This window comes from Halichoerus grypus, chromosome 3 (genome assembly GCF_964656455.1).
Source record: "Halichoerus grypus chromosome 3, mHalGry1.hap1.1, whole genome shotgun sequence".
Taxonomy (NCBI): domain Eukaryota; kingdom Metazoa; phylum Chordata; class Mammalia; order Carnivora; family Phocidae; genus Halichoerus; species Halichoerus grypus.
The window spans coordinates 203692392-203706763 of NC_135714.1; the positions used below are offsets into that span (position 1 = coordinate 203692392).

At 44.3% G+C, this 14372-nt stretch overlaps 1 protein-coding gene across 2 annotated transcripts in view; it reads left to right on the forward strand.

The window, feature by feature from the left end:
* Nucleotides 1-223: 223 nt before the first annotated feature.
* CSMD1 (CUB and Sushi multiple domains 1) overlaps nucleotides 224-14372 on the forward strand; it is a 2059737-nt gene continuing 2045588 nt past the window's right edge. For both annotated transcript variants that reach the window (XM_078069893.1, XM_078069894.1), the window contains exon 1: nucleotides 224-663. In XM_078069893.1, coding sequence (XP_077926019.1) covers nucleotides 579-663 — 85 coding nt within the window. In that variant the 5' untranslated portion in view covers nucleotides 224-578. The remainder of the gene's footprint in view (nucleotides 664-14372) is intronic.

A 14372-nucleotide genomic window follows, 5' to 3' on the forward strand; every position in this document is an offset into this window, starting at 1 on the left:
CTCTGTCTGGGATTGCGCCGTGCCCAGACTCCTTCCCCTCTCTGTGGGTAGGGATGGTTGAGTCCAGCCGCCACGGCAGCGGCTCCTTGTGCCGCTAGCAGCCTGTCTTCTGCGCTCTCCGCCTTCCCTCTCTAGGCTGGCTCTCCTCCCCCCGCGCCCCCTCCCTCCCTCCCGCAGCTCCCACTCGCTGGCTCTCTCTCCAGCTGCCTGGGCTCCAGGTCTCTCCTGGCTGCGCGCTCGCTCCGCGCCTGCCCCCTCCCGCAGCCTCGCCTCCTTGGTGCCTTCCTGCCCAGCTCGGCCGGCGTGTCCCCGGCCCGGCCCGGCAGCCCGGTCGGCGCTCGGAGCCGCTCAGCCCTGCAGTGGCTCGGGACCGATGCTATGAGAGGGAAGCGAGCGGGGCGCGCAGACCTGCAGGAGGCGTCGGGTGCGCGGCCGGTCTGGGGACAGGGATCTGTCTCCGGCTCGCCTTGCCCTCTGGTGATTATTTGGCTCTGTTCATAGCCCTGCCGGTCCTCGGAGGAGACGGGCACATCTGAGAAGAGCCATCGGTGTCGTGTGCGTGTGGAATATCTGCAGACATGACTGCGTGGAGGAAATTCAAGTCGCTGTTCCTGCTTCTGGTGCTGCTGGTTCTGTGCGCGGGGCTCCTCACTGCAGCGAAGGGTAAGACAGTCTTGCTTGCTACCGGGGAGATGGGCGAGCCCTCCGAGGCCCCGTTTGCGAACGCAAGTGTGTGTGTTGAGGAGGGCAGGGTACCCGGGCGCTGGCGTCTGCCGGGGGTTCTCCATCACGGACGCTGGGGGAAGGCAATGCCCGAGAGCCGGGCTTCCATCGCCCTCTTCCCACCCTTGTCTCCCCCGCCTCTCCTTCCCTTCACTTGGCTGGCACGACATGCTCTCTTTTTCGGTGGTGTGGGTTGTTGGGGAGAAAGGAGCCAGACCCGAGTTGGGCTGAAACTGCGCTGTGGCGGGCGATGTTGCCTGCTTGGAGAGGTGGCCCAACGGGTGGCCGTGGCTGGGGTGGTTCCCAGGACTTTGCTCGGAGCCCGAGCGGCTGGGAAAGTGGCCCGGGCGAAGCTGGCCTCGCAAGTTCTGGCTCAACAGGGGCTTGGGGGAACCAACAGGCGAGCCTGCCTGCTGCCCAGGCTCCCCGCACCCTTGCACCCACTCGGCGGCCCCTTCTTCCCCCTCCAGCGTACTCAGGGAGTGAGTACCTCCGTAAGGTCGCCCCCGCCTCCCTCTCCCTGGACCTCGCTCCTTGCAAGTTGAAAGGAGCAGGCAGGGTGCGTGAAGAAAGCGGGGAGACCTGGCTGGGGTTCCACCGCATTTGTATTCGCTGTGGTCACAGTGCTCTACCCCTTGCCACCTCTGGTCGAGAGAAGGAGTCTCCCTGGGTCAGTCCCGGGGCTCGGAGCTCTGTGAACTTGGTTTTCTCCTTGAAACGAGTTGAGGAATGTTTTCCTCTAACTAGCCTACAGGCTGCAATCTCGGGGCTGGCAATATCTCCAGTACTTGTCTATTCTCTGGGAAAGAAAACAAGCTCCCTCTTGATTCCGGGAGAGGGAGGGGAGGAGGAGGGGGAGAGAGGGGATATTGATTGATTTTCACATTGGAAAGTACCTGCCCCCATTTCCTCATTTGGGCCTCCTTGGATGCTTCTCCTATCAATCAACACCCCATCGTCCCACTCCTGGGAATATCTATATCTATATAGATTTTTTTTTTCTCTTTGCCTTTTTAAAGGATGCTGTCAAATCTTGAGTGTGTGTGTGTTTTCTGATGGCCATTTGCTCTTTCCCCACCTAAAATTCCCCCCTTCCTCTCTATAGAGTCTTCCATCTTTTTTTTTTTTTTTTTTTTTCCCCATTTTCTATTCCTTCAGTGTTCCAGATTCGAGGGTGATTGACAAGGCGAAGGAGGACTATCTCTGGTTCCATTAGGAAACTCCAGATGGGCCTGGGTGGAGAGAGATGGAGAGAATGGCAGATTAGGCTTCCCCTCCTGGCTGCTCTTCTCCACCCGGCGTCTAGGGAGGGTTGAGAGCTGACCGCAAGGCACTAGACCCTCCACGCACGCACTCACCCCTACGAAAGGGTGTCTGTGGGAATGCGCCCCAAGATCTCAGGGAGCGCAAATGTTTGGTGTTAGTCTCCTGAGCTCCTGGTCGCTCGGAATCAGGGACCTTCCTGCAGACACCTACCCTCTGCCCACGGGCCCGGCTCGGTCCAGACGCCCCGCCTCGGGCGCCACTGTTGGAGCTGCACGGAGGCTCGGCGGCGGAGCAGGGGCGGGCGGGTAGCGGCCTTGGGTCGTGCTGGACTGGCTGGGAACAGAGAAGCGATGCGGGAAAAGTCGAGGGCAAAGAGAGCTACCCCTGGGAAGTGCGTGCAGGGCTTTTCCTCAGGTCCGGGAAGGGGCCTGCCGACAGGACCTGGTTTTGCCTAGCCAAGTCCCTGCGTGGAGAGGGAACACCTGCTACGCAACTCAGCAAAACTTCCCACCCCTTTCCTCTGCACTCAGAGTCCGGCTGTGCCGGGGGCCGCCTCCTTCCCCGGGCAGGCAGCGCAGCCGCGGAGCGCATTCTCGGTTCCCCGCGGCTCCGCGTGCTCCGGGCGCCCTTCCCCCGCAATTAGCAGGGGCTGCTGCGTGGAGACGGCGGCGGCAGCCCTGCCGGAGCTGCTTAGTAATCCGCACACGTGTGCCGGGCGGATTCCGCCCCCTCGCGGGGGGGCCGCGGCAGTCCGCGGGGGCTGGGGGGAGGGTGTGTACCGATAGGTCTTGGGCGGGGGCTGCCGGGGCAGATCCTGGGGCTAACCAGGCAAGGGCGCAAAGTCCCTGGCGCCCCAGTCTGGAGGAGCTGCCACTGGGAGGAGAGCGCCTCCTGCGCCCTGGGGGTCCCAGGTCAGGGATGTAGAAGCCAAGAAGTGGAGTCCAGGGTCCCAGGCCCCTGGCGCGCTGCGTGAGAGTAGGGTGTGCGTGTGTGCGTTTGCGCGGGGAGGGGACCCGGCGACCGCGCTCACTGCGCTATTGGAGACCTAGGTTGTGGGGGGTGCGCGAGGCTCCTTTATCACCCCGGCGGGGCCCGCGGGGCTGGGCCGGCGTTTTCTCTGCGCCCGAAGGGTCAAGTGCGAGCGCAAGTGGCCGCGTGGGAGCGGGCTGCAGGCGGGAGGCTGGTGACGCCAGCACCGGAGTCGCCCTGAGAGCGCTCTGACAGCTAGGGCGAGGTCACAGTCCCCCTGCCTAGCGAAGCGCTGGTGGTCAGGGTCGGGCCTCTGCCCCGGGGCTTGGGCCCCCGGGTGCCTGCGCGCCGGTCGCAGCGCTTCCCCGTGGAGGAGCGCTCCGAGGAAGGCGCCGGCCACCGCTGCCGAGCAGCGCAGCGTGCGCCCAGGTGGCGGCTCCCGTTGTGTCGAAGGCAGGAGAGTTTTTGATGCGTGGGGTATAATTCGTGACCTTTTTTCGGAGTCGTGAGAGGCTGCAGGCGGCTGCAGTTGCGGTCATTAGAACCCGGTACCATCACTACCCGGGTCATCAGCTTTAGTTGATTGTGCTTTACGCTTCGGTGCAAACTTGGGGGTACCCGGAATTCAATTTTGATGTCCTTTTTCTTTTTGATTACTAATATTGTAAAGGTCGAGTCCCAACCGTGCATACCTCCTCAAAAACAGCACATTTTCGGGGACCAAGGGGAGGGAAGAAGGCTTTAAGAGTTTTCATCTAGCAAAGAGGTGGCATAACTCATTCGGTGAGCTCTCAGATTTGCACCCTTATCTGGGGCTGATCTATGGGCTGTTTGGGTGCGCAAAGTTTGCTTTGCTTCTAGATTGTTTCTTGTGTATGTGCAGCGACAAGAATGCAGTGATTTGCAAGCATTACTCAGAAAGCGTCCTAAAAAAGGAGCACGTAATAGTAGCTCCATGGTCTCCCTGTAGGAAGCCTGGGAACGAAAGGTGGAGTGCTTATCAAAATTCCTAATTCTAACATTCACTAACCCACCCAGCAAAGAGATTTAAGCATGCATTACCAAATTTTCACAGCAACCATATAACTCAACATGCACATACAGAGAGAGAAAAAGAGAGAGAAGCCTTCCCAAATCTGTGTGCTTCTAGATGAGTTACCTTCTTAACAATTCATATCACCAGGAAGGATGCTGAGCCCTTACATTTGCTGGCCACATTGCTTTATGGTTGAGCAACCCCACATGTACTCTCTCCTGGGGAAGCCAGGAATTCTTGTGAATAAATGGCTTTCACAGACGCCCCCCCCCAATATGTTAAATACTAAAATGTGAGTCATATAAAGGGAAGTTAAGATTTCTGCATTCATGATTTTCTTACCAAATCATGGGTATTATTATTATTTTTTTTTAGCATTGTGAGGGGATTAAGTTTTGTTTTGTTTTTCAGTGAGGAACTGTTCAGCCAAAAGCCCTGGTGCTTCTGGATTACCTCTATGCTCTTAGTTTGGGATTATAAATCTGTAGAAAGGTAAGCGAAGGGAAGGCTTTCCTCCAAAGTGGCAGGTTGTGTAAACTTGAATAGTGGGGCAATGAAATCTCAATAAACAAGTGCAGAGGAGCAAATAGCAGGTGGTAAAATGGTCCTAGAATCCCCCCAGGGTCCCCAGCATCTCCACCAACACAGGCCCCAGAGGAAAGGGAATCGCTATTTGTATATTGGCTTTCAGCAGGCCAATCATGCTTGATAAGAAGACTCTTCAGGTACTGATTCTAAGTTCCTACAAACAGGCACAGTGGGCTCCTCCTGAGGGCAATGCCTCCTTCCTCTCCAGTTTATTGTCTCAAACAAACACCAACAGTTCTTCGAAAATGTCAAGAAAATGGTTCAGCTTCCTTTAAGAAATAGATAAACAAAGGCTCAGTGACCGCTTAGTGCTCACTGCAGAAGATACAGCAAATCCAGTGTAGACATTTCTAAGCTGTCAAAATGCAAATGGCATATTAAAAACTCTGTGCTCTACTGAATTCTAAATGTGCCTCTGGTAGGTTTTCTGCTGAGCTCATAGTGAAAATAAGCCACTACGACTTGCGTACATGCACTTTAAGCTGTACTTTCCCCTTTGGCCTTTTATATTTCTTCTCCTTAGGTTCATTTCCCTATAGACTTAAGAAGTTGAACGGGTCCTCCTTGCACAGAGTAGATGACAAAGTTCAGTGGGCTTATTTTAATTGCCTTTGTTGAGCTAATAAATCAGAGGAAGACGTCTGGGTCAAGGCATAGATACTCTACAGCCTACCATATATGTACCTTGTGGTTGATGGGCATAGGATTGCTGGGCCGGCGGCAATAAGGGATAGACTCAGACCAGCTCTACTCCACGGTCTAGCCACTGTAAGGACCAGAGATGGGAATTGTTTGAAACATTAGAACTGGCTTGGCTGTGCCACCTGAAGCAAAGACATACATACTTTGGCTGGTTGAGACTAGTTAGTCCTAAAGGAAACCCATCCTCTGACCTTGTCTTCGTTGTACAGCCCCGTGTGCTTAGCTCACTGGATGTCCACTCCAGGACAGCCTATCACTATGCAAACCGAGCAATCGCATTGAGCTGCTTTCAGCAGTGCAAGGAAGTAGGCCTCTTCCACAGTGACTTTAAGATGACTTTATTTTTGATAATGGACAGAATTAAAATTCCTATTACATATAAAAAAATACAAGAAGATCGTTTCATTGAATTGGTTAAAATGGACTGATGGTAGGAGTTTTGTGAAAATAGCACTCACCTTGTTGCAGTTTTGTGTTTTTTGTGTTTTTGTTTTTTGTTTTTGTTGTTTTGTTTTTTTCCCAGCAAGCAACCTCTTTGGATGCACCATGAAACACTTTTTTTTTTTTTTTTTCCCCTTTTGAGTTTAGCTGCAATTTCTTTAAACCATTTATATCAACCACTAATTTCTGGGAGAGGAAAATGCCACCATTGCTTTAGGGAAGTTGCGTGATCTCTCTTCATCCCTACCATCTTCGTTCTAGCTGGATGAGAGATTTCATCATCCACTAGGCACACTGTCTCATTTAACAAAATCTATTCCTGAATATATTATAAACATTCGACTGAGGAATAACATTTCAACAAATTAACTTGATTTAGAGTCAGTGTTACTTTGACCCACAGTGACAACATTTATCTCTGGCTAAAACTTCTTTGGTGAATGAAAAAAAAACATGCAAGCATGGACCCCTATTAAAAATAGTTCCTATGTCTTTTATGTCTCATACATTCTGCAATTTATTCATTGAAATCTTCCTGCTTTATCTTATACTAGTTTTAGCTTGGGGAAAGCTGTAAAAGGGAAAGGGACATTTCAGTATTACCATTCTCTCCAAATATAAGTAGAATAAAAGGGATCCATCTTGATACTAACAGTCTTAATATTTCCAGTCTTCTACCTTAATACTAACAAGCTTAATGTAATTTTGTCTCATTGCTAGTAAAATAATAAATCATGAATAATGCTTTGTGCTTTAAAAATTACCCTTATTACTGATGTGAGATCAAAGGAAATATAGTCACGGAGAGGTCAAGTTGTTGGTGGCATTTTTCAGTTTTTTCATCCATGAGTCACTTTTAGAATATTGCAACCTGAGACTTAAAGTATGTAAAATATTGGCCTTATTCTTGGTCTTATGTATTTTGGAGATCCTCCACCTCAATAAAATTCAAGAAAAACTAATATGGCATATAGATATTACAGATGAACCTCCAACTTTCTGTCTGAATGATCCAGATAATTGTAAGCCACGTGAGTTGCAAAGGAATCAGAGCAGATTTGGGGGATTTGGAGCATTTCCCCATGGTATTACTGTGGCAACCTTCTGTTTTTGTACTAAACATGTCACCTTTATCATGGTAGATGTTGGCTTTATGACCATGATATAGAGTTTTTGAGTAGCCTTTTGCAAACTCTGTGTGCATAAGAATCACTGGAGGTCTTGTTTAAATGCAAATTCTAAGGCCTCTTTCCCCAAGGATTCTCAATAAATTGGTTTTGGATGGTGTCAGAAATCTGCATTTATATATGTATATATGTTATCTATCTATCTACTAATCCTCCCTCCCTTTCAATAAAAGGCATCAGAATCTAATAACCTCTTCATTGAGACTTTACAGGCTACCTAGCCCCCACTGGTTTCAAGATGAATACACTATATTATGAAATTGTGCAATTATTTCAGAAGATTTCTTCTTTATCATTAGGGCCTCCATCATCGGTGTTCATCATTCTATGCTGTTTTTCAGCTTTTTTTTTTTAAATAAATGGTTTTACAGTAAAGATGAGATTCAAGCTCCTTGTCCATAATATTTGTATTATGGGAAGACTTTAGGGGATAATTATACTCTTTCATATAAAAATACTGTGCGAATGAATGATTTTATTTTTTTCTTTTACTGTTCAGTGTACTCTGATATGATTAGTGTTATGTAAGAAAGAGCTAAATGTGAGATTAAAATTAGAATTATTTGGGGAGTGATCTCTAATGAATTAAAAGCCTTTGAAATTAATTGTGAATTCTAAGCAGTCATTTTCCAGATGCCTGGTGAATCCCTATGCCTTTATTCAGAGAGACTTATTTATTTCTCCTCTTGTTTTTAATAGAAAGTGTCTTTATTGATCTTTTTACAAGTGAGTAATTTTCTATATGAAGTTGATATTCATGTAAAATATATGGGGAACTCTCACCATTGATGTTTCTATAAAATCCCACACCCTTGACATAGCTGTGCTTCTTACACTCTTGCCTGATGACTCTCGGAGTGGATTGCCACTTCCTTTTTCTATCAGTAAATTGATAATGAAGACTACAAACCTTTGACTTTTATGCAAATGGTTAATCTTCAGGGTAACTGAAATTGAAACACAGCTCATTCTTATGAAAATGGGTTCTGCTGGAGTTAAGGACATTCACTTTTCTTTCAAAGAATGGACCATGAGAGTATTGTTCAGAGGCCATCAACAATTTTTGTCTCCATGTTTCAAACTCTTCCTTTTTATGGTTAGGAAAGTGGTGTACTTTGATGTATAATACAGCTGTGGATAGTTAAGACTTGCAGGGAATGATTGGCACTTCATACAGAAAAGAAGAGGGACCCTAACAACATAAGAAAGGTCACATTTTTACAAGAAATTAACTGAATTGAGCAGATACTTCCCTTTATGCTCTAGAAATGTAAATTTCTTCAGCATAAATCTGGCATTTCTTGTTCATCTCATTCTTTTTCTCCCTTCTTTACAAAATATAATTATTGTGAATGACTTAAGACAAACCCAGCATTTGGATTTTATTTTGTTTGTGGTATTGGCTATATACACGAAGTTGCAGGTTACCTGCTCAAGAGGCATGCTCCATTTTCCACGGAAACAATATGAAATTTTCAAACTCTAATAAATCCCAACACTTTTTTTTGTAAATTGTAGATGATATCAAGAGAAAGTCAAGTGAGGAAAATCACCTTGTTACTGTTAGGTGGCATTATTTTTTATTGATATATATCAATATACATATTGATATATATATTTAAGTATTTATATTTATATATATATTTATATATATATATATATATATATAACAATATATATTATATTTAAGTGTATGTGTATATATATATATATTTAAGTATTTAGGTAGAACTACTATTATTTGTGGGAAATATATATGGTGTTAATCTGTTACCATCCTAAACAATGAAGACCTGGGAGTCTGAGGAGAGATTTGGGAAGTCTAGATTCTTAAATAGAATTAGAGTAGTTATTTTGTTCACTTGAAGAGTTATGGTGCATACCAAGCAGAATAACTCAATTCCATATAACTGAAATGCATAAGTTCTTTACTATTTACCTACACACATTAGTAATGACGTAATGAAGATGCCGAATCTGTGCTTGCCCTCAAGGAGCTTTCATTGTTACTAAAAACTACAACAAAACCCTTAAGTTATTGACTTAATTAGTATGTGTTCAAATAAGGGATTATGATACAGACAGCAAATGTCATGTGGATATAGGGGGGGGCTCCCATAGGAGATGGAAAATTGGTCCAGCCTCCAAGAGTGGAGGAGAAAGGAGACAGGGACAAAGTTGGTAAGAATGAAGCTGTTGAATGAGAAATGGGTTTTTTTTTTTTTTTACCCCAATAGTGAGAGTCAGGTTAAGTGTCTAGCATATAGATGAGCCTATAAGTATTGATGCTTCTCAGATATTCTATGGCTCCTGAAAGCTAAAAGTCCAAAATGTGAAGGAATTAACTACTGCCCTGGGAGAATGTCCTGAAATAGGCAAATATGCAACTTATTTGCAGCCTCACCTCCTTTCTTCACACAGCCTGTGGGTCACCCTCTTGTTTGGACTAGAAATCTGTTTCTGGGAAAAAAATATTTTTGCCCTTTTAAAAAACTTTTTTCCCAGGTTCCATGACTGATGCTCTTACTGTTGTTTTTGTTGTAATGACTCCCAGAAAATAATACCAACAGAGCCGTGGGTGTGTGTGTTGGTGGGGCAGGGGAAGGCACGTTACGGTTACTGGTTTACTGGCAATGTGTACTAGTGCCTTAACTACTGTATGTATTTCTACACAATACGGTGTGCTTTCCCCCAGCTGACTTTCCAGTCCTTTATAATCTTGCTTCAGTCTCTCTGTCCAGCTCTATCTCTGTGCTTCCTGCTAGTGACTTCCACTCCAATCAAATCAGTGTAATGCACACCCTAAATGCACCTTGCCTCCCCTCGATTTCAAGCCCACTCAGCTTTGAGTCCCTTTCTAGGTACCTTGCCCATGTCTGACCACCCAATCTCTCTGTCTTCTACATTTCTTTGTCACTTACCACGTTTCACAATCACTGCTTATCACATAACACTGTGAGTTTAGGATCTTCAAAAAAAGTATTGTTTGTTTGCCTGTTTTGTTTCTTACTTTGTAGATTTATTTATTTATTTATTTATTTTTAAAGATTTTATTTATTTATTTGAGACAGAATGAGAGAGAGAGCGAGTACATGAGAGGGGGGAGGGTCAGAGGGAGAAGCAGACTCCCTGCCGAGCAGGGAGCCCGATGCGGGACTCGATCCAGGGACTCCAGGATCATGACCTGAGCCGAAGGCAGTCGCTTAACCAACTGAGCCACCCAGGCACCCCCTTACTTTGTAGATTTAAAGTCCCACACAATTAAAAGGCACTCTTCCAACTCTCAAACTATTGTAGTGTTTCTTTATACATTCACTATTTCTTCAATGAATAAACAAATGTTTTCATAGATGTGATTCTGTCCATTTTTTTAAGTGAGTCAAATTAATGTGTTGAAAATATTTTTTGAAGACTCCTAGAAAATAGATGACTTGTGGAAGGTATCAGGAATGACCTCCTCAAGTCATGAAGAAATGCACTGTGATTTATTTATTCACGTAGACTTATCAAAATAACTAACTTTGAAACCCTATAGCCAAATTACCATTTTGCTGTGCTTATTTGATTCATTTGTTTCTTTTCGTAATTGTTTCTCTTTGTATACAAAGTAACTGGTCTGGGGCATTTGCATTTATTCCCCCAGTGGTAACAATTCAATGATATTAGAGCTGGTACAGAAGATAAGTCAACTTACAATTGTCATTTTGATCTTCGTGACTATTTCATGTCTCAGCTTTTTAATTTAAAAGAATTACATAAGACGATTATGGAACAAAGAACTTATCAGTCTCTTTCTTTTGCCACCACAATTACAAAATTACCTTTCCCGTGTTCTTTCGTGGCAACAAGAGAACCAGAAGGGACACGTTGTCAGGTATTTAAAAGATGACTGGTCTTTGGACCCAAAAGTACAAAAACTATAGCCACACCAAACTCTGGGGCATGATTTCTACCTCCTAGCCTGTGTGTTTTTATTTCAATTTTATGATGGATGGACAATAAGAGGCCATTTAAAAAGAGTTGGTAAAAAAATAACTAAAGTGTTATATGGCAAGGTGAAGTGACTATCCTCTCTTCTGTGAGGTGGCTTCTCTTTTATTTTTAAGAACAGATCCTGTGAGTAGGGGGGAAAAGTGTGTAAGAGATCTGGTATTGCTTACTGCAGCCTTAAAATCAGAATATGAGATTTGAGCCACTTTTTTATGCCTGTTATTTTCAATTTATTTTACTTTTTTAATTTTAATTTAAAAATTATTTGAATCTAGTTGACACACAATATTACATCAGTTTCAGATGTACAACCTAGAGATTCAACTTCTCCATACCTTCTGCCATGCTGACCACAAATGTAGCTATCATCTGTCCCCATCCAACGCTAGTACAACACCACTGACCTTATTATTTTTATGCCTTTTAATGACTACTCATCCTTTGGCCCAAATTAAGGAGGGATAGAGACTGAAAGCCAAGGGCATTTAGAGCAAGATCACATTATGTTGTCCTCTGTTCCCCACATTTCCCTTCTCTGCAGCACCTGACGCCCCCAGCAATAGTTAAGAGCTAGAAAACAGAGTTATGAAGGAGGGGAAGTCCATGTCACTACTGTTTGCGTTAGCTGTCTAATCGCTGTGTAACATGATTACCTCAAATCCAGCAGCTGACACAGCACACATGTAGGATCTTAAACTTCCTGGTGGTCAGGGGGTCTGTGCATAGCTGGGCTGGGGCTCACGAGCTATCATCAGGGTCTTGGCTGGGACTTCATTCTCATCTGGAGCTCAGCTGGGGATGGACCCACTCCTAGCATGACTCAGGGGCTGGCAAAATTCCATTCCTTGTGGTTGTAGGGCTGAGAGCTTAAGTTTATTGCAGGTGATCGGCTGGAACTCACCCTCAGTTCCTAGAGGCTGTCCATGGTTTCTTGCCGGGTGCAGCTTCCCAACATGGCTCAAAGCCAGGGAGGGAGAGACTCAGGAAAATCAGGTGCTGCGATATTACATGTAATCACATGATCACAGACACACAGTCCCATGTAGTCCATCACTTTAGCCCTATTTGATTGGTTAGAAACAAGACCCAGGCCGTGCTCTCTTCACGGGGAGAAGAATTACACAAAAGCATAAACATCAGGCGGTAGGGATCATGGTGGCCACCTTAGGAGTCTATCCACTACACACTCCTAGAAATACATTAATATAGAAAGAGCATCATATAGTCAATAAGCAAAGCCCTAGGACCTGACTAAAAATGGGCAACAAATATAAATTAGGTATTTTGCATAAAGAGCAAAAATAAATAACAGTAGGTAGGAAAAGATCCCTAAACTTATTATTGATCAAAAAAATGTGCATTAAACAATGCCATCCCCCCATTGCATCTGTGAAACTGCAATTCATATAGCCCATGTTTGCAAGCAGGTAGGGAGACCGCATCCATACGCCATTATACATGTACAAAAAAGTTTAGTGGGGAGGAAAGTTGTCCATACCAATCAAAATTCTAAAGTATCAGATATTTTAACCCAGAAATGTAATACATTTGGGAGCAATATATGCTTATTTATTTTTAGCTGTCCCTCTAATAGTGAAAAATTGGACAGAGCTTAAATGTCCATTATTCTAAAATAGCTAAATAAATTGTGCAACACACTGAATACTCTACATGCAAGTGTTTCCGTGGTAAAAGACTGAGGTGACAATTCAAAATACTGTGTACATTTTGCCTCCACCTTCATGTAGGGAAAAAGGAAGCTACTTCTATGCATATATCTGAAATATTTGAAGAGATGCATATATTAGAGCAAAGATGTTTAAATGTTTGATTTTTGGATAATTATGTCAGTTATCTCTAAATAAAATAATAGTTCTTAAATTAAAAAAAAAGATTATTTGGAAAAAACGAAAAGGACAAGTAGTTCCTATCAAACCATTGATGAGAAGAGTAGAGACAGATTATGAGATTTTTGAACTTGAGGTGACCTTCAAGTTTATTATAAAAACTCTTCTTTTACTTGTATCCAGAGAACTTAAGTGTCTTGGACAAATTCCTAGGGAAATTTAAGGCGGAGGTCAGTGTAAGTGAACATTATTCTTATGGGAGCCCACATGCCTTTTGATGACCCTCATTCTGGGTCCCCACTCAGGACCAGGCTGTCCATCTGTCTCCCTCAGTCCTGCCTCTCTGTCCCACTCTGGTGGAAACACAGCTCAGCGCTGAGTGTTTTCCCTGACGTGATGCTCTGGGAAGGCAGTATGGCTAGAAAAGTTCTGGGATTAAGTTTAAAGCCTAAGATCATCCTGGCAGCTGGAGAAGTACCACGCTCACCTTCACACTTCTGAGATGGTCCACAACCACTGGGCGCGCTATGGGACCCTCAGGAGGATGAAACGTGTTAAACAATTATACTGCTTTGTTAAAAAGTCAACTACAGTCTTTTCTTTTAGGTTGCTGAAAACCCAGTGCTGTGACGCCTTTGTGTTAGCTGGTTCATATGTTTCACGTCAGCATAATTGGGGTGACATATTTGCCACTGGGAATATTTAATTCTGAAGAACTTAATGTGTTAAATTCTACCACTCTGAAATATTTATTCATTGGGACTGCTCCAATTAATACAATTAGACAATTCTGTGCTTAAATTTCTTAGTGATTACAGTAACTTGAATTAGGAAATAACTTTTCTGAAGTGAAAACTTGGTTCATTCTTTAAATTGGCAGTTCATGTCAGGTGATGGAAAGAATTCATCTGAGTTTTCCTGCGCTCGGGTGTTCTGTCATGAAGATAACTACACGAATGCTGGGTTTCAGGTGCTTGATGGCTTCCTCTGGAAAGCTGGGCGCTCAGGGCTCTGTCCCTGTGTCTGCCCCTCAGAGTATGTGCCTTGAGAAACAGGAAACTCTCTGACACCAGGTTTTCTCATCTCTGCAAAAGGGATGTTAACTGGACTCAATATTATAAAGATTAGATGAATAAGCATATATAGAAGGCTTAGAGCAGTGCTTGGCAGTTACTAATCTTAAATAAATGTTAACAACTGTTTTATTATAACAACTAAGAAATTAGACTATCAATTCAGGATACTTCAGGACCCAGAAGCAATATCGGAGAAAACCTTATTTTTTTGGAGAAAAATTACTTATGTGACGATTAATAATTATATTTGGTATAAGTTTCTTATATTTATAAGAAGAATCCTGATACTAGTTTCTAGAATTTTTTTAGGATGTACAAAATGCTTTTCCATTCCTTACTTCATTTACAGACACACAAAAATTACTGAGATTTCTCAGAAAGGTCAAGGGCCAATAGGATCAAAGTCATAATTTGACCTTGTGTGTCACATTCAGCTTGAATACTATTAAATGCTCAGTACAGCCACTTAGAGATGTGTTTTGTAGTCATTTATGACCAGAAAGCCTTGGCCATTTGAAGTGACCATGAGAGGAACAATAAAAGAAAA